General features: G+C 40.3%; 1 protein-coding gene across 8 annotated transcripts; it reads left to right on the forward strand.

The window, feature by feature from the left end:
- Nucleotides 1-249: 249 nt before the first annotated feature.
- LOC103701189 (HAD-superfamily hydrolase, subfamily IG, 5'-nucleotidase) lies at nucleotides 250-25,501 on the forward strand. Of its 8 annotated transcripts, XR_015975691.2 has the most exons (16): nucleotides 250-421; nucleotides 533-574; nucleotides 660-876; nucleotides 980-1,116; nucleotides 1,238-1,387; nucleotides 3,160-3,261; nucleotides 7,779-7,943; nucleotides 8,055-8,165; nucleotides 9,567-9,664; nucleotides 10,078-10,201; nucleotides 14,442-14,531; nucleotides 15,927-15,971; nucleotides 23,364-23,483; nucleotides 23,572-23,682; nucleotides 24,276-24,596; nucleotides 24,817-25,501. XR_015975691.2 is itself a non-coding variant. In XM_088716642.2 (14 exons), exons 3-14 carry the CDS (start codon nucleotides 855-857, stop codon nucleotides 24,844-24,846), a joined length of 1,395 nt encoding a protein of 464 aa, XP_088572768.1. In that variant the 5' UTR covers nucleotides 251-421; nucleotides 533-578; nucleotides 660-854; the 3' UTR covers nucleotides 24,847-25,501. The 8 variants fall into 8 exon arrangements, 6 of the variants coding, with proteins under 6 accessions (XP_088572767.2, XP_088572766.2, XP_088572768.1 ...); XR_015975690.2 differs by having other exon boundaries at nucleotides 23,364-23,682; XM_088716642.2 differs by lacking the exons at nucleotides 23,364-23,483; nucleotides 23,572-23,682 and having other exon boundaries at nucleotides 251-421; nucleotides 533-578.

Raw genomic sequence — 25,501 nt, forward strand, 5'->3', positions numbered from 1 at the left:
GAGTTTAGCTCTCAAAAATATTACTTATATATACGCGAGCTCAACCACACGCTTGCACATCTCCGGCTTCAAACTGGCTATTAGATCGCCGACTTCACCGGAAAGTTTGTATACGTACACTCATACCGCTCCAGCCACGTGTAAGATCGGGTAGAATATAGGTCCAGACCGTCCGATCATATAAATATACACGTGGCAATATCCGCAGACAACTGACACCTCTCCCGCTCTTATTTATCGCCTCCGCCGCCGTCCAATGACGCCCCCCCTCCCTCCCCCAAGACGGTATATAAGCTGCGACGACCTACGCCTCCCCCTTCCAGCTTCTATCTTCTTGCCTCCTCTCCGTTCTTCCCTTTCGGCAATGGCGGCCGTACGAAGAAGCCTCCATCCCTTTTTGGCTCCCTCTTTTGAAACCCTCGTAAGCTCAAAGAACAAAGCTCTTTTCTACATCTTCATCCTTCCCTCAAGATTTTTCCGTTCTCCTTCTTGTTGCTATCCTTTATTTTTTTTTTCTACACCTTTTTTGCAGAGATATGCTTTCTTGATGAGCTCTCTTAATTCACAATCGAGAGTAGGTTTGTCTTCCCATCTTGCCCCCTGGTCTCTCCTAGTTCTAGGATATTGGATTGCTTGAAGAAAATTTTCAAGAATTTTAGGGTTTTCGCAATTTAGGGCACGATCCTGGAAGATTTCGGCGGGGATTCGGTGGGACAGTGGCGTCCGAGGTAGGAACTGATATCCAGCCGTGCAATCTTGATGCGGTGAAGGCTGGGGATGAGATTGAGAAGATCCGGCATGAGTTTGAGGAGGCCAAGCGGAGTTTTCTCAAGATTCCTGTGGCGATAAAGGAAATGCCCAAGATGAATCCAAAAGGTCCCTCTCGCTTTTCACACACACGCACATTTTATCATTGGTCAATAAAGAAAGAAAACTAAAACTTTACTTCTAAAATTCCGTTCTATGTTGCAATTTATAGGTATCTATGTCAATAAGAATCTTAGGCTGGACACTATACAAGTCTATGGTTTTGATTATGACTATACATTGGCCCATTACTCTGAAAATCTACAGAGTTTGATCTATGACCTTGCAAAAAAGCACCTTGTTAATGAGGTCAGTTATTCAATGCAGTTCTTGATGCAAGGTCTCATACTTTATTAACTTTTTTTCCTTTTTCTTTTTCGATATACTTGGGGCACTTATCTTGTTTTGTCGGTGGATCTGGCTCTTTCAGCTTAAGTATCCAGAAAGTTGCTTGCAGTTTGAGTATGATCCTACATTTCCTATCAGGGGTCTGTACTATGATAGGTTGAAAGGGTGCCTTCTGAAACTCGATTTTTTTGGGTCCATAGAGACAGATGGATGCTTCTTTGGACGTCACAAGGTGAGTTGTTTGCGGTTTGTTGAGAATATGTGGTCCTGTTTTACCTAGTTAGAGACTATTTATTCCTGGTTTTTATATGGTAAAAAACATAATTATCTTGCATCTGTGCCACTCAAAAGTGAGCTTTAATTGGTAGTGAGAATTGTTAGGATTTCTGAGAACTTGCAGTCTTCATCAATGATTAAACAATTGCTAAAGAAGATGCTGAACCATGCCAATTCTGCATAAGATGAGTCATATGGTTAGTAATTTCATAATGAGAATAAGGTGTAATTTTTTCTGCACTACTAGTTTATCGGCTTAATGTTTTCTTATCTTTGAATGTAGGATGAGAGTATATAATTTTTCATTATTTTTTGTCACATGTTGAAGTTTGATATTGGCCCATTGCTGTTGGTAATCTTGACTCCATGAGCTTGAAATCTTTGGTGTTGGAGTATCTGGATTTGCTGTTTTCAGTTAGCAAATTCAAGAAATAAAGCATCAGTTGACAATTGATGTTGAAACTTAGGAAGGGAAATCGTACATGTTTTTTGACATCTGATATTCCTCAGTGGCCCTGCAAAAAATGAAGAAAACCTTCTATTCCATGGAGATAGAGGTACTTATAGAAGCCATTGATTGATATATTCTTTTATTTCTGTTGAGATCATCTAAAAGGGAAGAATTACCTTTTACTTTGTATCTAATTGCATAATTTGAAATGTGCTCCTTAAATCTTGTGTAGCAGGGGTTTTTAATGATGTGAATGAAAATATTGTGTGACAAGTTGGAGCGTGCATCTTGTGATGGTCATTTAGATGTGTTATGAGCCATTGATTAATCATCTAGTTCTTGTGAGCCATTGAACAAATCTTATGGTAACATCTGTGAGGTTGTATGCTTGGCCTCTTTTGGTAATATTCTGGCGTAAAATTCTGGCCATAAGCTTCAGCAGTTATTTGGTCCTTAAGTATAAAAAAAGTAATCATGACTGAGTTCAACAAAGAGGAAAAAAAAGATATAGAAGAAAAGGTTTAATAGGGTGATAAATTGCTTGTTTTTTAATCTAAAGTGTGTCACTTGCATGCACCTCACTTAGTTGTCCTGCAGACATGTTCTGAAAGTTGATTATACATACCAAACAAGAGTGCTTTTAAAATGATCAAGTTGAAAAGAAAAGTATGAGTAAGAATATAAATGCCATATTTACAAAATGATTTATTGAAGGATCATGGCAAGGAGAAGAGAAAGGTCATGAAGAACTATGATATAGGTTTCTCATAGGAGATAAATTAGAAATTTTAGGTTAAGGATTTGGAAATGATTAAGATCAGAAGAGTTTTGTAAAAGAACAGCTGTAACTTTTCCCAGCTGATAGTTCTTTTGAGAAGTTGTTTCTCTTGGATAATTTGAAGCTTCCAGTGCACACTGTGCTTGGTAAAAAAAAAAAATGTGTGTGTAAAGAGGAAGGGAGAAAATAGGGAGAACTGAGGTGGAGATTAAATGAGATTCTTCACTACTCGAAGTCTCAGACCTTCATATCCAGACATTTGTTGTAGTAAAGAGAAATGATGTTCATACCTTCCTAAACATCTGTAGATATGGTATATAATTTCTGAGCAATTTCCCTTTATTAGTTGTTTTGACATTTTACATTTATGAGGTAAGGCAAATTCTGAAACTCGGGCAAATTGAAGCTTTTGACGTTGTGATTTTTACATTAATAAAAATAGCATTGAAGGATTATTTCTTCTCATGATATCATTTGTGTTTTGTCGGGTATCATGCAGCTTAGCTTGGAGAAAATAAAAGAGATGTACGGCACCCGACATATTGGGCGAGATCAAGCACGTGGACTTGTTGGTTTAATGGACTTCTTTTGCTTTAGTGAGGTACATCAAATGTTCTAATACAACCCTGGTTTAATCTTTCTTTCTCTATGTAATATGTGCTATTGTGCTTAATGGTGAGGAAGGTTTGGTTCTTTTTCTATCTTTTCTTAATGTTTTGCTTATTTTTGATTGTTTTACTCTCTCAATATATTGATATCAGCAAGGTTACTCAAACTTGAAAACTGAGCCACAGAGTGAACTAATGAGAGATAATGAGTAATAAGGTAGTTTTGAAAAAACCAAAGTTCTTTTCAGTGACATCTTTGGTTTTTAAATGCTCTTGAATTTTGGTTTATATTTAATAATCTACATTAATAATGTTTGTTTTGTATTCCATCATGATTCATTCTTAGAATATTTGAAGCTACAATTTTTTGCAGCATATCTAGGCGACTCTTGAAGCAGGAAGCAACTTATTTGTCAGCATCTAACAATTTATCCAGAAATTGATGTAATCTGACATTCATATGTTTGTGATGGTTATTTGGTTAAGTTGAAACATAAGATGGCTGCATTTTAACTCTTTTGAGATGAAATCTTTTTACAAATTTTTGAAAGTTGAGAACCCATCATTTGGCTTCTGTTGTATCTGATTAAGTGCAGTTGGAACTCCGTGGTATCTAAAGATATGTAGTTTACTTGCTTGTAGCCCATTAAATTTGTTATTTACCCACATGACATCAATTTCTTTTGCATTATTAGATGGCCTGTTAGTGTTAGTGGTCATGCCATTTTGTGATTCATGTTGATGTAGTAGATCTTTTATTTACTAATATGTTCTTATATCTTGTAGAGGATTATTGTTTCTATGGGTGGGGTTAGTTGGGGCTAGGATCTCCAAAGATACTACTGGGTATGTTATTATTAGTCTATCCTGTTGATGCCCTTACTGCCAGAGTCTTGTCTCATTAAAACTTCTTTCTGGTTCTACCATACATGGTGAAAGCAGTTCTATTTTGATGAACTCTATCATTTAAAGTTTTTTTTTTAATTTAAAAAATGTAAGTCCATCTCAGTGAGTCTCTAGTTATAATCCTTCTAGAATGTTGCCAGTGAATTACAATTCCCTCATGTAATTATTGTTCCACCATAGAGGGTGCAAGAAAAGCTATTCTGGATTAATTTTATGATACCAAGGGGAAACTCAAATTATCATGGATTAAATATTGGTCTTATGATTTATTATGCTTCTAGATGAAGAGTAGATGCTACATTGCCTTTCCTTGTCTACTCTAGCCAATGCCCTTTAGCTTTGGATGATCGCCCACGTTGTAGGTTGTGTTTCAATACTCCAAAACTGCTTCAGTGAAAAATATGAAGGAGGTGCTAGGACTTTATAAGGATTTTTATTGTTGAGATTTGTTATGTGTAGGGTCTGTTGAACCGATCAGAACCAACCGGTTCAGCCTGTACCGTACCAGTACCGGCCAGCACCGGTATGGTACAACCATTGAATTCGGGGTCAGAACCGAACGGCTCCTTGCCCATACCAGTGTGAACCGATACAAGCCGGGTACTAGCACCGGAGAAGAAGAAGAGGAAGAAGAGGAAAGAAGAGGAAAGAAGAGGAAGAAAAATATGAAGAAGAGGAAGAAGAAGAGGAAGAAGAGGAAAGAAGAGGAAGAAAAATATGAAGAAGAGGAAGAAGAAGAGAAAGAGGAGAAGAAGAAGAGAAGAAGCCTATCTGTCGCCTTGGGCCGATGAGGATCACCTGTCTTGCTCGCAGTTCCGGCCCCTTCTTTGCTTGCTTGAGAAGGGGAGAAAGAGAGAAAAGAGGAGGAGAGAGGGGAAGAAAGGAGGGGAAGAGGGTTCAAAAAGGATGAAGAAGAAGGGAAGAAAAAAAGAAAAGAAAAGAAAAAAAAAGCGCTCCGTGCACGAAGCAACGAGCCCACGCAGCCCTGCATGGGCATTTAATGCCACGGCATGGTATTCTAAAATGCATCCAGCGGCGTCCGCCCGCGCGCATCGCGAATTTTTTTTTCGGTTGGCTGGTTCGGTACCGGTTGGAACCGATACATCGGTTCAGTCGGTTCCGCATATCTTGGTTATGTGCATAGTCTCTATCTACGTTTCTAACATTTTGTTGAGCATTTGTCTAAATTCAATCCTGTATTATGTTATACATGAGGTTAGAATTTCAATTCTTCAGGTATATCGTCTATGGTGTATATATTCTTTGGTTTCATTATGTTTCCATCAGCTTTTTTGTCACCATTGGCGGTTCCTTTATTTTTATTTCATTTTAAGAGAGACCTAGGATGAGTATGTCTTCATTTTTGTTTTTTGTTCATTGGACTTCTTTGAATAGCTATCCATGTCGATGCTATTCTTGATCAGCTTCTGTTCTGTGCCTTGATATCTCGTCAGAGTTGAATTTGTTGGTTGTTTTATGCAGGATATTCAATATGGAAACCATATAACATTTTGAGCAAGCTTCTCAATCTCTCATGCTCATTGTTCACATTATGTTGTTGCTTATGCATCCATTCTTGAACTAATGCATCAACGTATTTTGACAAGAATACGTGCGACCTTTTATTCTTGAGAGAGCATCAACCTTCTATTTGTATGCACATGACTCTTTGTAAATTGATTTATGATTTAAACCATCTAATATAATTTTTCTTCAAACTAGTGTATTATTGAGAAATGCTATTATGGTTATCTCGTTTTATCTTGAACCTCTTTTTGATTATCCTTTCCTAAGAATTAGCTCCTGTCTCCTCAATGGATTGTGATCCATCTTTTTTTTTTTTTGTGGGGGGTGGGGAGTGGGGTGCTTCTAGTCTGATTGTTAGTCGAGCATAGTTTTTACTTGTGTTTACAGGTCTAGCATTCAGCTAGAGATTGAGTGTCTTACTAACAGCTGTTAGTTGTGAACCAAATTTCCAATGTTTTGTCAATGCCACTTCTCATTTGGAATTGTGCTAGGTATCATCTCTTCTTCCTGTGCATTGATACTCTTTTTTGATGCGAGAAATATCAAAAACTTGAATTATTTACCAGATATTATGAAGGCTGCAAGTTTTCATCAATGCGGGCAGGACACACCAATTACAAGCTAAACGTTTGTAAAATGTGTGTTGATTATTAGATATCTGCAGAAGAGTTGTTCTTTTTTTCTTTGTTTTTATTCTCAACATTTCTGAATATAGAACTGGCTAGAGCCATCTCTTGTTAAGTTTTTTTTATATAAGTAGTTGTGGGCAGTCATAAACCATGTGAAGTAAAATATGATGCTATGCATAGAGGATATGACCAATTAAGTTGGGTCAATAGTTGATGTTATGCAACTTAATGAACTCTTGTAAAATGCTAATTTAATATAATGGTAATTCCTTAAAGATGTACATCTGAACTATTACGGAGATCTGTTTTAAGTTTACAGGTCTTTTCTCTGGATAGTTAGTTCAGTAATAAAACCAACAGATCTTATTTCTGGCTGATGCTAAATTCAAGTTGCATGCTTGTTTGATGCTGTTGGATGCATACAGAAAGTTTCACAGGATCACAAAGTTGTGCTGGTTTTCCTGGTGCCCTTTTTGCAAGGCTAGGCTTGCATTAGGCCACTCCTAAACCAAGCTTGGCTAATTCAAACTATTTGGTGAAGTTGGCCAGGCTTTCATGACTGAAGTTTGGCCATCTTAGGACAGCGAGAGTAGGAAAGAGAAAGGGGGGGGGGCAAGGGTCACATCACCCTGGCTGTAGAATTGTTTGGGGCTGGATGAAGCATATGTACGCTGGGACAGCATGTAGAGGAGATTGGGGCCTGTTAGCGGGCGTAGGATGGCCAGGTCAGCTGAAACAGATTGGTTTGGTTTTGGCCATCACAGGACAGTTGTAGAGGTGATCAGAGAGGAGGTGGACAACATTTGAGGGGAGGATGAGAGGAGAGAGCGAAATGGGAAAGGGAGGTGGAATGGTCTGTTGCAAGGAGAGAGGAAAGGAGAGGTAAGGTTTGCTTTTTTCAATTAATGATATCATATTGTATGCACAATATGTATGCATTTATGTAGGCATATATGTGATTTAGATCTCTTCCCAAGCTCGGGTAAGGCCAAGGGTGGCCAGTACCTGGCTCCATCTATTTAAGACCTTAGAGTTTAGGAGTAGCTGGATCTGGCCTAAAACCTAAATTTGCTTTGCCAAAGCCTAACCCACATAAGTGCCCGGTTAGGGCCCATAACCAGCCATACTTGCAGGTAGGCATCTCCTTCCAAGAAATCTTTTTGTGTGAGGAAAAAAAGATCACCAACTTCAAGCCTTGACAATCTAGTGTTTCACATGCTAATTCTAGAAGTTCAGACGCCTTATTTGTTATATTGACAGGATTGTGTGCCAATTGTTGCCTATATCCATTTTAATCTATGCTCTCTTTATGAACCAAAGTACTGTGAGATGGATTTTATTTGGTGTGAGCTATGAATTATTTCAGGATTATTTTATTTTTTGTGAATTAGACCTCCTTTCTCAATCCTCTTGTGCTAACAAGTATGACATTGTTTCTTTCCTTGTAGGCATGCCTTATCGCTGATATTGTGCAGCATTTTGTAGATGCCAAGCTGGATTTTGATGCATCCTATGTGTATGAAGATGTAAATCATGCAATTCAGCGCGTTCATAGAAGCGGTTTGGCACATAAAGAAATTATTGCTGATCCACATAAGTACCTAGTTAAAAATGTAAGTAGTATTAGCCTTACTTTTTCCATAATTTCCATGGAGAAGATTGTTTCTTTTGCTATTGAGATGTTGCAGAAGTGGTACTTTAAATTCTTTGTATCTTTTCTGCAGAGCCAACTGTTATGTTTTCTAAAGATGCTAAAGCAGAAGGGAAAGAAACTCTTCCTGCTAACCAATTCTCCATATTCTTTTGTGGATGGCGGAATGCGTTTCATGTTAGAGGTGCCTTTCCAAACACTGCTTGTATATTCCAGCAGTATGGTTCCTTATATGTTAGAGATAAATGATATAGTTGATCTTTATTGATGTTGCCTAGTGGTCCATTTGATTTAGAAGTCAGGTGACTCCGATCACCACTGTCCAATTTCCATAACTTGACAGTAGAGGCTGAGCACATGATGTATTTCCAAGTAACTCAAAAAAGAAAAATCAAAAGAAAATGCTTTTTACAAATTGATATTGCGGGAATTGCTCCTGATCTGGAACCTTCAATAGTTTCTTTTTTTTTCTGGATCTCCAGAGTCATCGAACTTTTCTTCCAGTTCTTTGAGAATGTCTGCTTCCATATATTCAGGGCCTGGACCTGTAGGATCTACATTCAGAGTCTAGTTCTTCAAGCATATTTTGAACAGAATGCTTCTGTTTGAGCATATGTTGTGTCTCTTCAATCTCACAAAAGCCCGCACTGTAAGTCATTACTTATCATCTAGAATACCCCGAAGAATTGCAGGATATTTCGTGGCACGTTTTGGTGTTTATCCCAATAGTCGCACACTCGCACCTATCTGATTTTTAAGGACAGACCTGCATATGTGAAGTCTGATTTTGTCATTTGTCATGATCTGAGCTAGGGTCCTTCAATCTGGAGAAACAAAATTGAATCTAGGATTATACGATGAAGGATATTATGATATCAAGGCTCCTGATACCCTAACAAAAAAGGGTAGCAAACAATAATAATAAGTTTGCTACTTTCTCCTGAAACCCTATGTGTACTTCTCCTTGCATCAAATACTAAAACCATCAATTATGAATGTTCCCTGCTTTGCTAATGAGAGCGGACATCCATTACACATTCTAAAGAAATATCATTACAATGTTTTAAATTATACGGGTTTATTTTTAAAAATACAAACAAAAAACATCAAACCTGTCCTAATACGACCTGAATATTAGCTTAATCCTGTCACTATATTTTGACATGGCCTTGAAGATGCTGATGACAAGATTATTAGCTAGAACCTGTATAACAAAAGCCATAGGTTTGAAAGTCAGAGTCAAAACTTGCCAATAAATTGGTTGGGTGTGCATGAAATGGCATTTAATAATGCAGGATGTTTATTCTTTTTGGTTTTCTAATGGGTGGATGAGTGCTGCGGCCATCCTGTAAAATAAGAGCATGATTTGTAGTTATCTTGGGTATTGTGTCGTATTAAACTGCACTGAGCAATCATAATCAACAGTTAGATATTTTTGTGTTTATCTAAATATGGTACACTTGGCATGGTAAAATTGTGATTATTTCTCTATATATACAAATCTACATATCTTTCATGCTGTCTTTGTTTTTTATCATTTCTTCTTACGACTACTAGATTTTTCCCCCATCTTTTTATTAAGCAGGACCACAGTGGTGACAGAAACTCTTGGAGGGAGCTTTTCGATGTTGTGATTGCTCAAGCTAATAAGCCAAGCTTCTACACTTCTGACCACCCATTCCGGTAACCACCATTGTTCTTATGACTGTTTACCAGCCTTCATGTCTTATGAACTAATGATGTAAAGTAGAGGTTCTGTTGCTTTCCTTCATTTGGATCACATAATTCCTTGTACTGTTCTGGAAGCACATTTTTTAAAAACAAATTGTTACCTGACAATCAAAAAGCATTTTCAGTTTTTTCAAATTTTGGTACTTTTTAATGCACTCTCATGGTCATCATCTACCTTTAAAGAATGTGAATCATTGCATTTTGGCACTGATTTTTTGCTTTAGCAATTTCTGCTGCTTTAGATTTTCTGTCGTTACGACTAGTTCTAGCATATGACCCACTACTGTAAACTATTTTCTAGATCTTTGTACTTGATCTGCCAACCTAATGTTCTATATTCTGCGTTCCCCATTTTATTCTTGTAGGTGCTATGACATTGAGAAGGACACCTTAGCTTTTACTGCAGTGGATAGGTTTATCCCAAACCAAGTTTACTATCATGGTTGCTTGAAGTCATTTCTACAAATTACAAAGTGGAAAGGCCCTGAAGTATGTAGTGGCTGATAAAATAATTTTAGTTTCAAATTATTTGCTTTCAGAATTCTTTTGAATGAGACTCTAGGCAAATTATTTGATAGCTAGTGTTTGTCTTAAATGGCCATGATATATAATCAATTTTTTATTACTTGTTATGCCTATATCTGAGTTAGTTTTACTAATTGTATAACAGTGAGGTATATGCCTTTTGTTTTCTTATATTATTTTTGCTAATAACAGATTTTTTTTCCATTTTGCATGCATATCCGAGAGGACCTTTTTAAATAAATTTCTTATCCATAAATACCTGGTCCATTTATCTATAATTGTTGATTGGTTCAACATGTGGGTTGACACTTGACAGTCTTTCCAGGAAGAGCTATATTTACTAATATGGTAGTCCTTCAAAGGATCTAGTTACTTAGGGAATAGTATTTATCTCAAGGTACGTTGAATCGGTACCGGTAGGCGTACCGGTCGCTTACCAGACCGGTTTGAGATCGGTTCATACCGGAACTGGTCCGGTACGAATCGGTCTTCTGTTTTTTTTTGGGTTCATGTCCGCGCGTTCTAACACCACAGCGCGCGCGCTATGGTTTAAAATCCACAGCGCATGCGGTGTGATTAAAAAAAATGGTACCGGCGCGAACTGGTTGGTTCGCATCGGTACGTGACCGATATGCAGCCGGTATGCATGTGTACCGGTCGGTACCGGCCTGAGACACTCTGGAACCAGTTTCCATGCTGTCTGAATATCGGTTCTAGGCCGGATCAGGCCGATACGGTCCGAACCGGCTGATACGGATCGGTTCGGCAGATCATGATTTATCTATTGCTTATGTGGTCTTTATTTTGTGCTTGTAAGGAAGAACTTACTAGAAAATGCGGTTCCAAAAACATTCTTTGAAAATCGTCTTTGGTATTACATTTTTCTGAGTCTTAAGCATTAGTTAGTTATGGCAACACCTGTTTGCAACATGCCTCAGCTTAACCTGATAATGGTAAAAGATGCCGATATGCCAGAGTGTTATCTTAAAGAGATGTGCTGCAATTGTGCTTATTGCAATGACAATTATGCAAGGGGACAGTTTATGAGACAAATGCAAAAAAGAAGAATGCTTTATGAAAGAAGCAACTTAATGCTGCCACCTGAAATCAGGTGATATTGACACAATAGCAAAAAGGCTGATATCTTGTTAACAAGGAACTAAATGAAATGGAGAGAAAAGCAGCAGATCGACGACTAAGATTTTTTAACATGGAATAGGACAATGATAAAAATAAAAACATGATAATGGTCTACAAGGATATGATAGATTATTCTAGAAGGAAGTCTATGTTAGGTCAGAAACATTTAAATGGTATAGATGAGGAGATAATGGAAGTTACTGAAATATTTGACTTCAGATAGGGTTTGATGAAACAATCAGAAACAACTTCAAGAAGGCAGGGACACCACAATGCACAAAATACTAGGGGATGAAATAATACATATAAAGACTGTTATGTTCATACATGGTATGGTATTTCTATATATTAGATAAAGCAAGGAGGTTTTGGATTTTTAAACTATGGATGTGGATACGTTAACTTGTTTAGGCAAGGTTCACCGTGCTAGTACCGGAGTTCATACCGGTACCGGAGTCCGTACCGGTCGGCTGGTGGCATGGTTTGGTATGGCTCCGTGCCATTCCATGCCAGGTCTGTACCAACACAGCAGAGAGGGCGAGAGAGAGGGAGAACGAAAGAGAGGATAAGAGAGATAGGGGGGAGGAAGGGAAAGGGAGAGGGAGGGAGGGCGGCCGGAGGCCTCCGTAGGGCGACGGATGGGCGTTGAAGGGTGCCAGAGGGCCGGAGCAAGGGCTCCGCCCTCCGAATCTTTGTTTCATTCGAAATAGGGGTCCGTCAGGGCTCCTTTTTTATTTTAAAAATTTTAAGTGAAGTCGGCAAAAAAAAGGGACCCAAATTTTAAGTGAAGTTGGCAAAGCTTTTGCCTATTTCACTTAAAATTTTCAAAATAAAAAAGGGCCCCGATTTGAAACAGGGATCCGGAGGGTGGAGCCCATCTTTGGCCCTTCACTGCCCCTCCCGTGGCCCTCCCTCTCCCTTCCTCCCATTCTCTCTCTCTTTTCCTCTCTTTCCTTCTCCCTCTTCCTGTACTATCGGTTTACCGTTTTGAATGCCGGAACCATTCCGGTCAGCCGCCAGCACGGCTTAGTACTTCCTGAACTAGGCGGTTTGGGACGGTTCCGCATTCCTTGTGTTTAGGTGTCTTCTTTAAGCATATGTATTTTTAGATAGGTGAAATAAAGATCACTTGTCGTTTAAACATGTTCAAAATTTATCATAAAAAAGAACGTGATCCATACGAGGTCAAAGTTTGGTCACTTGAGAGTAGCTAGTGCATGTTGATGCCAAGGTATGCCGAACCGGCCCGTACTGGCCTGTTCAGCCCGTACCGAACCGGTACCGGTGCCGACCGGTCTGGTTCGGCCAGGACTCGGTGCGAAATGACATTGACTCTGGTTTTCACAGCGCGGCATGATGTGGCTTTTAATGCCACTGTAGCTACAGTGGCATTATTAAATGCCACAGCACATGCCACAGCCGAGTGGGCTCGTGCTCGCCGCACTTGTGCGCTATGGCCAGTTCAGTACCGATTCAAACTGATCCGAATTGGTACCAGCGCCGACCGGTATGCCGACCGGTACCGTTTCGGTGATCTTTGGTTGATGCATAAGCGAAGAGTTAAAGGATTCATGAGGAGTTTACTTGGAACACATGCAAGCATAAGTTGGTAGAACTAGTAAAGTAAATAATTGGTAAATTTTAGAGATAATTATTAAAGAGAAGAAACAAAATAAAAGTGTAACCAAAGGTAATGCGGGAATAAATGATTGCATGTATAAAAGGAAAACCTAGAGAGGCTTTTAGACCAAAGATGCTAAAACAAGGAAACTTGGTATGACATGGACCCTGAGAGCAGTCAATGAAAAAAGTCATGCTTGTCGGAATATAGTTGTTTCAAAAGCACACTAGTGCAATCCTTTGAAACTAGAGAAATATGCCAATTATCCAGTGCCCATAGTTTTCGTGTGGATGATTCCTAAGTGCATTCTCACATCTTTGTTTAGTACAATTTTTATGAGCACAAGCACATGCATGAGTCCACCTGCTCTTACTGGTGTACGAACATGTTCGGGCAGTGCTTGTAACATGATTCCTTTAAAAGTAGAAGTGGAAAATTGTGGTAAGTCAGAAAAATAATGGCTTACCAGCATACAAACATTATACTTGGATCCCAAATTAAACAAATTAGTCTTTTGACAAGTTTACTTGAAACTTGATTTGTAAACAGTATACCACATGTTGGTGTGTGAAATATAAAATTATAGATGTTTCATGTTAACCACTGTCTGTTGGATCATCGACAGTGATACCGAGACATGGCAAAATTAAGAAATTTTGCCATCTCTCCACACAGACACGACATTGTACATGTATCCCATGTATCTTTGCATTGGACACGCCTATGCTTCTACCACAATTCTGAATCACCAAAAGACCAGAACCCAGCAATCATAAGATTGGAAGCCCACCTCCCCCCACTTGGGTCCCCCGTCTCCGAAAAAGAGAGGGGAAGAAAGAGAAGAGGAAGAAGAGCTAAGGTGCATACCTTTTCCTCCTCTCTGCACTCAGGCACTTCTCCTCGCAATCTCTCCTTCCGGTACTTCTTTCTCTTTTCATTTCTTGGATTGTATTCTCTTCTTGCTCTCCATCTCCTCTCCTCTTATTCTGCTAGGATGTGACAGCTGTATTCTTTTTTTTTAAATTCCTTACCATAGCCTATCTCCTCTCATGACAGATAGTAATGTTTCAAAAAAAAAAAGGTTACGCAGCTGATGTGACTTTTCTATTTTTTTTCCGACAACCTGCCGTTTTCTCCTATTCTCCTTTTATTTTTATTTTTCTAACACTTCGTAATATTTAGCTCTCAGTTATGGCATCATAATAACAATATTACTATTGCTTTGTATGGACTGCACTTTAGTCTATTTCTATGTTTTGTTGTTTCAAATATATGCATAACATGTCCAAGTGTCTGAATTTTTTGAGATTCCCTTGCCGGATATTTTAGGCCATCTGGACACTTGACTCCCATTTCCTGTGTCCGTGTAACACTAATCATCATTCTCTCTTTTGTGAAGCTCATCTGTTGTTTATCCTCATAACACTTATTTCCTTGATGTAGGTTATATATTTTGGTGATCATTTGTTCAGTGACTTAAGAGGACCTGCAAAAGCTGGCTGGCGAACTGCTGCTATCATTCATGAACTCGAGGTATGCACTAATCTTGCATGATTCTGTTAGTTACATCTTCACAAGAAACTCATTCACACGTGCCGATAAATTAATTGGCTTATATATAGAAGGTTGGGGTAGCTCTACTGCTAATAAATATGTTATTATTGATGATCTTGCTACGCTTTTTTTAAGAATTTTCCCCCGCCCCTATTTAAACGATGATGCGACTGGATAAGTTTGTGTAATACATGAATGAAAGTTACTGAATAGCATATAATATGCACAGCTTTATTATTAGTTTCCTGATAGACCATTGCAATACCGCAGAGCGTAAGAGGGCATTCAAATAGATGATGAATAGTTACTATTTAAATAACAAATTAGAAGATTGGTTCTTAGTAATCTTGTTTACATTTCTTATATTCGTAAACTAACTATTTAAGTTACAATCTTCTAAGACTGACAACGTATAGGGTTATGTTTGGCTCAAGTCAGCCTTCTATACTGAAACATTAACAAGAGCCAGACTTGACCTGAACCCCTGCAGTTTTGCTGTCTGACTAAATTGGTTAGTGAGAAATTCTCTAGAGTGCTGAAACTTTTGGACGCTTGATTATGATACATGGCTGGGCACATGCTGGATCTTTAACTCTTTGCCTAGTAGTGAATAGATGTCTAGATCTTCCATGATTAGGAGGTTGATGTTGAGGATCATGACTCAAGAGATCTACATATGTGGCATGGATGACATTCAACATCCATCGTCCATAAAAGCAGTAGTATGTTGCATTTCATGGATATCATATATTTGGTTATGTGAATTCCGCACCATTCTTATGCAGATTGTCTGACATCATCTACAATATGGATTAGTGCTCCATAACCATTATTATTGTTGTTGTTGTTATTTTTACTACTACTATTATTGTTATTATTTGTGTGGTTAAGCATTGATTGAATAGTTTTATTGAACAGTATGATTCACCTAGTTGTGCAAGTGTCAAAGCAACTAAAGCTCTAATTTAATATGATCTTTGTAACTTAATCATCTTCATCCTGTTGCTGCTTTAATTTGTCCTAATACAATAATAAAATATGTTTTGTGTGGATGAATTCTTTAACCAGCACTACGTCTCTATTATGTGCTGTAGGTTGCTGAGTTACTTGGTTTTACTGAAATGTCAATGTAGCCCAATACGTTGAACATAATCACTGTGTAGTGTTGACATTAAACACAACAGTATAATACATCTATAACCATAAAGAGGAAAAATTAACAGTGGCAGCTCATTTTTGTTTGTACTATATGGATATTAGAAAATGAAATACTTAATCATCTATTTACTTAATGATCCTTTGCATATCAAGCTTGCATGCGTTTACTTAGACTAGCCATATCTTGGCTCTTATGATGATTTTCTGTCATTGCAGAGTGAAATAGAGATCCAAAATGATGAAAGCTATCGGTTTCAGCAGGTAGAAATGTTATACTATATTTGAATTTTATACTTCTTTCCATGAGTACTTAAGTTGGCAATTGTATTTAGTCTGGCTTTTTGACTTGTAACCTGTGCGTTAGAGGTAAATTTGGTTTTATACATAAAATTATGCTTTCTTTTTAACTCATTACATGTCTAGTGCATTGCTGTAGGGTTCTTCCTTGTTTGATAAGATTAAGTTGGGTAATCAGTACCATTGGTCTTTCAATCTGCTACCGACCTAGGTTTCTAGGCAAGTCCCTTGATTACCCAAGTATGTCCAGTCTCGGGAGTTGGAACTAGACACCAATCAACAGGGAGCTAGAGAAATGGTTGTATAATGTTCCTAAACATTTATTTGTCATGTCTTAATCCATTGAATTGACCACACAGTGATAGAGGATACAATTTGGGAGAGGCAAAGAAGGCCAGGATGAAACTGGCTCTGCAGAATTGGATGGAAAGGAAAACTTACAGTCTTGAACTAACTACCACAGTCGAGCGAAGTTGATCTGTCGCAGAATAGAAAAACTGGGATGGGGAGGGATACAAGGAAAAATGATTAGGCTGTTTACCCAAGCAAGAGATATTCAAACTAGAGTCCAGAGATGGAACTGGTTCAAAAGCCCAAGCTAGACCTCATACTTAGAACTTTAGCTTCCATATTACTTGAAAAATATGCAGATAAGTTCTTAGAAAGTTGTGTTAAATAGCCTATAAAATAGGGCAAAGTCATGCATTTTGATCTTGAACATGGTAACTGAAGTATTAAGCATTGCATGCCTCCTCTAGTAGTGTGGTGAAAAAGTGTACTAGAAACTGCATTGAATTTATCCTTTACCCCAACAAGTTTATATTCCATAAATTACAAAATTTTATATAATTATACAGAACTGCCATGAAGTCACATATATTGTGTATGCTTGAAATGATCACATCTTGATATGCTAGAGAAGTGTTTATTCATGAACATACAAAGATAAGTTGATGAACATATTGTGGAGCAGTAGACGTACATGCGTGTGCATGCGTGTGTGTATATATGTTTCCATATTAAGTAATAATTAATTTAATCTAATAATAATAATTTTTTAATATAACAATTATTGCTATATGTACTGTATCTTATTCATTTCGTGATATCTTTTGTAGTTGATGGCAAGGATTTGGGAGATTTGACTTAAGCAATCAATATTTAATGTGTGATCATATATTCAAGACAATTATGGAATGCTTCTAGCACTTTGAAGTGTCTATTTATTGCAGTGGTCTAATGAGCTCTTCAAAATAAGATACTAAGAACATCCTGTAGTTACCAAAGAGCTCATGTTACCAATAGAATATACTGGATTAAGATTGGCTGTACCGATTGGTACCGTACTGTACCGGACGTACCGTATACTGGTGCTGAATCGGCATGTAGTCTTGTACCATACCGACACTTGGTATGCCTCGTCGTCTCGTACCGTACTGCATACCGACACTATAATAGGATGGTATTGGTATGGGGTCTGGTACTAAGACGGTGAACCTTGATATTGATATTCATTCTTAGCTGTTTGAATAATTTTATTCATTATCTAGATAGCCCATAGGTTGAGAGTACATAGATTTTCACCCCTCGTTCATGAGAGCCTTTTTCTCTTTCCCCTCCCTCCCTGCTAACACGAAGACCCACCCACCAAAATCATCTAGCTTTCTCCCTCCACCAACATTGCCCCCAATTTTGATTTGATTAAACATGCAATTGTGAAATAGACGTATATTACCTACTATTAAGGAACTTATGTTTTGGCAAAGTTGTCTCACTGGGTTAGATTGTAGGCTCAGATACTTCAATTTAACATAAAACAAGGGAAGGGTATTTAGGTTTTTTGTCCATCTTTTAGTTTCAGTACTTTTTGCATTGTTTTCTAAGAACTTAATTTAGTTGTTGTTAGGTTGGCCATAAGTTGGTCTTTTTTTTTTTTAGAACAACGACGGCTCATACGCGACGGATGTGGGTGCAACCAACAAAATAAGAAAAGAGAAGATGGTACAAAGGATAAGGCACATATACGTGGTCTTCCCAAGTGAAACCTCCAAAGTGGTGAGTTGCAAAGGAGGCCACCCAGTCAGTAGCACTATTTGCCTCCCTGTAGACATGCGTGGCCCAATAGAAACCACACTTATCTAAGAGTCTGCAGATGCATAGAGCAGCGGCCTACAACCATCACCGCATCTTCGACTCCGGATCCACTCGATCATCATGGCCGAGTCTTCGAGGAGGATGCAATCCTCCCCCAGCACATGCCTCGCATAGATGATGCCCTCCCATGCGGTTTTGAGCTCGGCACTGACGACAGACGTGTCGAAGATCGGCCGACCCCCTGCCGCTATCAGTCTGGCATCATGATCTCTGATGACAAATTCCACACCTCCAATGCTCCCTCTTCTGCCAACACTGCCGTCGAAGTTCACCTTGAAAAAGCCAGGAGGTGGGGGCTTTTAGGAGACCAACACGATTTTGGATGCTGCAGGAGCAGAATGAGAACCCAGATTTCTCTGGCTGTCCCAAGAGATGATGGCACAGTGGTGCAAATAACCTCCACCGCATAAAGTAGAGCTCTGTCTGCTACCATCCTCAGATCCACTCTGCTATTGAAAATTCAAGCATTTTTGTCTAGCTAACAATGATAGGCCAGATAGGCAGCCCTGATCCTCCGCTTCTCAAGGCCGGACCTCCATGAAGAGATCTCCAAGAAATGCAGGAAATCCTTGATCGACGTCCCCTGCTGAGGGACGGGGGAGCTTGAGGCGCATCCCTAGATCTGAGCGGCCCGCAGATATTCGAAGAAGTCAGAGAATATAGACTCCACCTTCAGGCATGCCACACACTTTGGGGGAATGCTCATCCCATGCTGCGCCAGCATGCCTCTAGTAGGCAGGCACCCCCATGCCACCTTTCAGACAAATAAGGCAACTTGGGGGTGGATCCGAAGCCTCCAGATCCAGCCTCCATCAATCTATTGAGCCGTAGTCCTGATCACCCTGAGTAAATCTCGTGCTTTTACTTATAACCTCCCAGTCACGCTCCAGACTCTCCTGTCCGCAACCTCCTCTATAGAAATCGGTAGTGACAAGACCTACTCAGCCAGCTGCTTTCCAAAAGCCCGCAGACGAGATCCTCATTGTACATCCTTTTGGGACAAATAGATCGCAAACTCTGCGCCTCTCCAGCCAAACAGGGTCGATAAGGGTAGGCTAGTCGCGCAGTGGCACCTTAGAGAGCCAGTTGTCCTCCAAGATGTTGATAGCCCGTCTAGTCTCGATCTCCCATCTGATCTCCGGGAGAACTGCCGGGGTGCAGGCGTAGATCTCTCTCCAAATGAAGAAACTGCGTCAATCAGTGTGGAAGACTGCCGGATCGGTCGGATCCTCATACTTGGCCCTCATTAGAGAGCCTCAAAGACTCTGGCTCCAGAAGAAACCTGACTGCCAGCCTGGTCGCGAGGATCTTCCGGCGCTCAATCAAGGAGTGGGCCCCCAACCCACCACTGCTGGTCGATTTCACACCTAGATGGATCTTCGGGCTGAAACTAATAGTTGACTTTGTCAAATTGACCTAATGTCCGGACGCCGCATAATACTCTCTCAGAATCTTCCAGATTGCTAGAGCTGACCGTCTCGTCGCACGAGCCAGCAGCAGGCAGCATAGCAAAAGACGGACTGAATACATCCTTGAATCCACCTAATCCATAGCGGGTGAAAGCCGAAGCTCTCCAAGGAGTGTCACGAAGTCCCATCTCATCCTGTCGTAGTTTCTCTCCATGTCAAGCTTAACGCCCATTAGACTCCTGCCCCTCGGCGCCCTTTGGAGGTCATATATGAACTCGTGAGCAACGAGCACATTGTCGGATATGGACTGACCACCTACAAAGGCCCTCTGCTCAGGGCAAATAAGTCTGAAGGATGTCCCTCAATTTCTAGACCAGAATCTTCGCCACGGCCTTGTACAGGGTGGTGCATAAACTGATTGACCGAAAGTGGCTCGACTCTGCTGGATCCTGCCTTTTTGGAATTAGGATAAGGAAGGCCTTTTTTCACTCATCAGACATCATCGTAGACAGAAAGAACTACTGGATAGCTACCATCACCTGCCTGATGATATGCCAATACCTCTCGAAAAAAATGGAAAAAATCCATCCGGACCTGGGGCCTTAACCTCACTCAAGGACCAAAGGGCGTCCTGAACTTCCGCATCCAACACTGGGCTAACCAAGCTGCATTCTCGTCTGCCAAGGCCCTCGACAAAGGAGCCGGCTCACATACCACACCACCGCCACCCCTCGGATCGGTCCATGTAGACCTGAAGAACTGCTCTAGGGTCCGTCTAATGGCGTCAAGGTCCTCTGTCATCTATCCACTGCTATCCCTGATCCTGCAGACTCTGTTCCTCTGCTTCCAGATGATGGTCGACTAATGAAAAACCTTGTGGTCTTGTCTCCCTCCGTGATCCACTAAACTCGAGACTTCTGTCTCTAGAAGACCTCCTATTGCCTGAGGAGTGAGTGGTGCTTGGACAGTAAGGCCCTGAGCTCCCCCTGGTCATCGTCAAAGAGGCCTAACCCGCATTCCTCTAGAGACTGGAGCCTGTCAATGGCTGCTTCGGTTTTCTCCACCCTCCTGAAGATGTTTTCCACTTCTTTTCGGTTCCATTTGAGCAGTCGACGCTTGGTCAACTCCAACTTGCGGGTAACTCTGTACCATGGAATGCAGAACCGTCCCGAATTGGATGGTTTTACCCATTCCGAGCCTTACCGGTGGCTCATCGGTATAGTTCCGGCTTTGAAAACGGCTCGCTGCCGGAGCCGAAGAAGAAGAGAGAGAGTGAGTGTGAGAGGGAGGGAGGAGCGGCGGCGGACGCCGGCGGAGGGCCGCGGGGGGGCCGGCCGAGGTCGCGACCGCGTATCCTGTTTCGAAAGAAACAGGGAAACGAGCTGCGGCTAAAAAAATTGAAAATTTGCGGCCTCCGCTGCCCCCCACAGTCCTTTGTCCGCGTCCGCCGCTCCCTTCCTCCCCACTCGCTCTCTTTCTCTTCTCCTTCTCCATCTCCGGTAGGTTTTCTTTCTCATTTTGCCGGAGAGCCGATACCGTGCCTGGTACTGGTTCCTCCGACCCTACTCTGTACATAACATCCCCCCGCACTAGTGTCCGCCAAGCCTCCCGCACTACATCCCACGACCAAGGTATGAAGTACCTTCTCAAAATGGAAAGGACTACAAACCGAAATAAGGTATGAAGTACTCACTAGAGCAGGGCAGTGGTCTGAAGCGATCCGAGGCAGGTGATGAACCTAGAAGTCTGGAAACCTCTGGATCCAGTTGGTCGTGGCAAAAGGTCAGTCGATTCTCTTCCAAATGCCGCGCCCCATCCTATTGTTGCACCAGGTGAGCCTCGGTCTAGTGAACCCAAGGTTGGCCAATCCATTGGCCAGGATAAACTCCCTGACTTCGATCTTGTTGGTGAAGGGCGCCCTCCCTGGGCGTAGTGATGGGCATCGGGCCGGGCCGGCCCGGCCCGGCCCAGGCCCACCGGGCCACGGACTAAACGGGTCGTGCCTGGCCCGGCCCGCTTCGTTCCGCTCAGCGAAAAACGCAAGCCCGGCCAATTAGGAGTCATCTTAATCTATTAGATCAAAATTAATTAGGACTTTAGGAATCCTAATCCAATTAGGACTCATTTCAATTTTAATCCTAATCAAATTAGGACTTTAGAAATCCTACTCCAAGTAGGACTTTAATTTAATTTGAAGTCCTAATCCAATTAGGACTCTAGGAATCCTACTCCAAGTAGGACTCGTATTTAATATGATCAAGCCCATTTAATTAAGTCCAATTGATTCAATTAAATTGCAATCCAATTGCAATTATTCCTTCAACTCACTAATTCTTAGTGGGTTACACCAATTATCAATCAAATTGATAATTATGAATTATTTGTGAATCCAAATCACAATTCAACCATCGGATCGGTCAATACCTCTAATGTGTGTGACCCCATAGGTTCTATTCTGTCTGGTAGTAAGATATATTGCGATCTCTATCACAATATCATTGAAAACTCCTTTCAATGAGTTGGAACAATTCCAACTCATCTCGCCAGGAATCATCGATCATCAAGATAGTCCCTGTGAGTCTCACCATCCATCAGTGACACCTAGCAGCATGTAGTGGCAACCCAGCAGAATGGAATAATGAACCTGTAGGTGCAGTTATCGTATGATACAGTCCTTCTATCGTGGATTCTACAGGACGGAGGTCATGGATAAATCGTCATCAAACCCCATCGTCTGTCATATGTCAAGATTTATTCGACTTAAGTTCGAGAGTGAAAAACTTCTTTTTCACTGTACATACTGCCCCGGCCGAGGTCTTACGAACTCAGTCTTATAAATCATATAGGATCACTCCTTATGTACTAAGGTCGATAGATTCCTTGTAGGTGCATATCTTACTCCTACAGTGAACCTACTGCAACCAATCTATATCACAATGACCCATATGGCTAGAGACCATGTACACGTGCAGTCAAACTACAACCAGGTCAAAGAACTAGTCACACTATTGCAACATCAAGTAAGTCACTGACGAGTGGATAGACATCCAAGTGACTTCTTGCTTTGGTCACGCTCAGTACCACTTCAGTGTCTCTACAATGTGGACTCGAGACTCGTCTATCCATTAGAAAAGCGATCTGTGCACTGATCTCATTGGATCGATCACCGTCCTTGTGATGATCCATTGATCAGGAGCATTTAGAAATTAATCACAATGATACATGGCTCAAATTCTCAACTTTTGAGAATATGCATCATCATCTTATTAATTCTTTGGATGATTCATAGACACATACAATATGAATGAAAAAGATGCCCATTTATTATTCAATCATAATAAAGTCAAGTACAAAACTATGTCCCAGAATTAATAATGTGTCAGCCAAATTGGCTTCTAGGGCATACATCTAACACCACCTCCCCACATTGCGCCACTTCATTCCTTATCTCATTTCAACCTGCCTAAACTTCTCTTCTGTAGGTCATCTAATGCCACCCCTCTCCCCGCACATTTCCCATTTCACCTTCCTCGTTTCCTTTTAACCCGTGCTTTAGCCTACCCCTCCCGCCCATGACCTCCTCATCTCATTCAAGTCGTAAAGTATGCTTATCCTCCATCTAGCATCTAGTCAATACTTTAATAAGAAAACTATGCTATATTTTGACTTTTAGTATCTCATGTGCATGAGCTTACTTGTAATGGCCATCATGCTATATATAAATTTTATTTGAATTTTGAACTATCCCTGTAAGGCCTTAACAATGTTTAACTTTGCTTCCATGCTGTTCAAGGATATCAAATTAGAGCAGTAAATCTGCAGCTGAAAAGTGACATGCTGATGAGGCAATGGATTCCTGCAGGAGGAACTTCAGTACCCATTATGACATTTATGGGATATTTCATATATGGATGTGAGGTGTACTTGGAAATGTAGTTTTTAGGAGGTTGCTTTTTGGCTATTGAGTTGAAATCAGTCTGCAATGATGTCTATGTCTACAGAAATAATAACATAATTCACGGTTAGCGGCATGCTGGAAATCTTGGGATTGCAGTGTCAATGGTGTCTTCCATTCTTTGGACCCCTGTCTCCTCTTCTGAGGTGAACTGAAGGTATCATATTACTGGCTGATTTAAGGAACAATGGAGGGGCAGTATAGCTGGTCATCTCCCTTGCTTGTAGGTCATTTCTTGTGTTTTTGGTCCGTAATCTTTATTCTTCCCATCCTCCCTTTTCTAAATTCCTTCTGAATCTTGTGGATCTTGCTTGGCTTGTTGAGCCTGTTGATTTTAGTATGTTCTCCTCGTACAGAATGCTGGAGGATCACCTATAGCTCCTTTGGTTTGGTCGTTTGGAATTCGTAATCATGCCAGCTTCGAATATATTGCCATTTCACAAAAAAGAAATATGATGAGTTGAAGTAATGTTGTGATTTTTAAAACCTTAATATAGGGGTGCAGCTTTGTTCAAGTAAAAGAACACTATTTACTTTCAAATTTGGCAAATGGAATAAATTCCAATTTCTTTTTTCTTTTTCCAATTTGATGGCAAATCCATTAAAGAGCTCAAGTTTGTCAGAAAAAGTTGATTTTTCCCTCTAGAAAATTAGCATCTGCCCGACTTTTTTTCCCCAATTAATCCTCATGTTTTTGGAGACCATCAAAATATCCAGTTCTGATATCATTATCCTTTGCTGTGGCTTCAGGCGAAATTTCACATAATACAAGAATTACTTGGTAAAGTTCATGCAACAGTGGTTAGCAGTAAGAGAGGGACAGCTTGCCGAGCACTATTGGATGAATTAAATGAGCAAAGGCGACAGTGTCGTTCTGCAATGCGCAGGATGTTTAATCGTTCTTTTGGGGCAACCTTCCTCACAGACACTGGTCGGGAATCAGCATTTTCTTATCATATACATCAGTATGCAGATGTCTACACCAGTAAGCCTGAGAATTTCATGTTGTACCCTCCCAAGGCATGGCTTCATGTGCCCTATGATATAAAGATCATGCCACATCATGTGAAGGTAGTATGCTACGTATGCCTTTTTCAACATGGAATTTGCTATTTCCATTTCAAAGCTATAGTGTTGGTTGTCACTTCTTTCATTTATTCCCTGAGAGGACTACTTTATTTACTAATTTTGTTTAATTATTTAAACTCAGGATGTTGTTATATCAAAATTCATAGTTTTCTTGCAAGCTATAACAACATCCTTAACAATAATTTTGTGTCATTGGTTGCAGGTACCATCGAGTTTGTTTAAGATATGGTAGGAGTGGATGCCGATATAGTCTAGAGGAGAATTGATTCGTGATACAAGATTCTGATAGATTAAGCAATCTCAACTGGGTGCACTCATCATATGAACTGGGAATTTGCAATTCATTTTCTTGGGGTCTCTTTGTACCGTTGGATGAGAAAATGTTCTCAATTGTAAATTTGTAGCTAGCAGTACTCTCTTTTAGGGGCTTATTTGGATTCCCAGCTAAATTGTTCGCCAAGTATACCTTATGTTGGCCAGGGATTATTATTTTCTCATAGGAGAAATTTCTGGCCTCAGCAGAGTCCATGAGAAATCAGGATACTGGAAGTCATCTCTTAGAAGGATTCCAGCATCCGTTTTTTTTTTTGGGGGGGATCCTATGATCAGCTAGGTTCCTGGATTTGTTAAAATTCTCCACCATCACTGGACGCTCTCTTTCTTAAGATCGGTTTTGTTCCAAGTAAGTGGTTCACGCATCCAAACAGGCTCTTAAGAGCTTTGTTTGCATCTGCTCAGTAACCGTACGTGTACCCTAGTGAGTTTGCAGCTAGAATTAGGCTGGAACTATGTATTATTTCTGTTTATCAGAAAAAGGTCAAAACTTTGTAACTTAAATAGTTTGAGTGGATTCAACTCCTATAGAGTATGTTTGGTTTCCTGGAAAA

Source organism: Phoenix dactylifera, chromosome 2, assembly GCF_051530095.1.
Source record: "Phoenix dactylifera cultivar Ajwa chromosome 2, Ajwa_hap1_PhDact_Kaust_v1.1, whole genome shotgun sequence".
Taxonomy (NCBI): domain Eukaryota; kingdom Viridiplantae; phylum Streptophyta; class Magnoliopsida; order Arecales; family Arecaceae; genus Phoenix; species Phoenix dactylifera.

What these genes read in the sequence shown, in the direction of transcription:
- LOC103701189 (XM_008783162.6), top strand. Translation starts at nt 257, where the DNA reads ATGACGCCCCCCCTCCCTCCCCCAAGACGGTATATAAGCTGCGACGAC. An exon ending in GAATGCGTTTCATGTTAGAG is followed by an intron (nt 8,166 to 9,566) that starts GTGCCTTTCCAA and finishes TTTATTAAGCAG; the next exon opens with GACCACAGTGGTGACAGAAA. An exon ending in CAAAGTGGAAAGGCCCTGAA is followed by an intron (nt 10,202 to 14,441) that starts GTATGTAGTGGC and finishes TCCTTGATGTAG; the next exon opens with GTTATATATTTTGGTGATCA.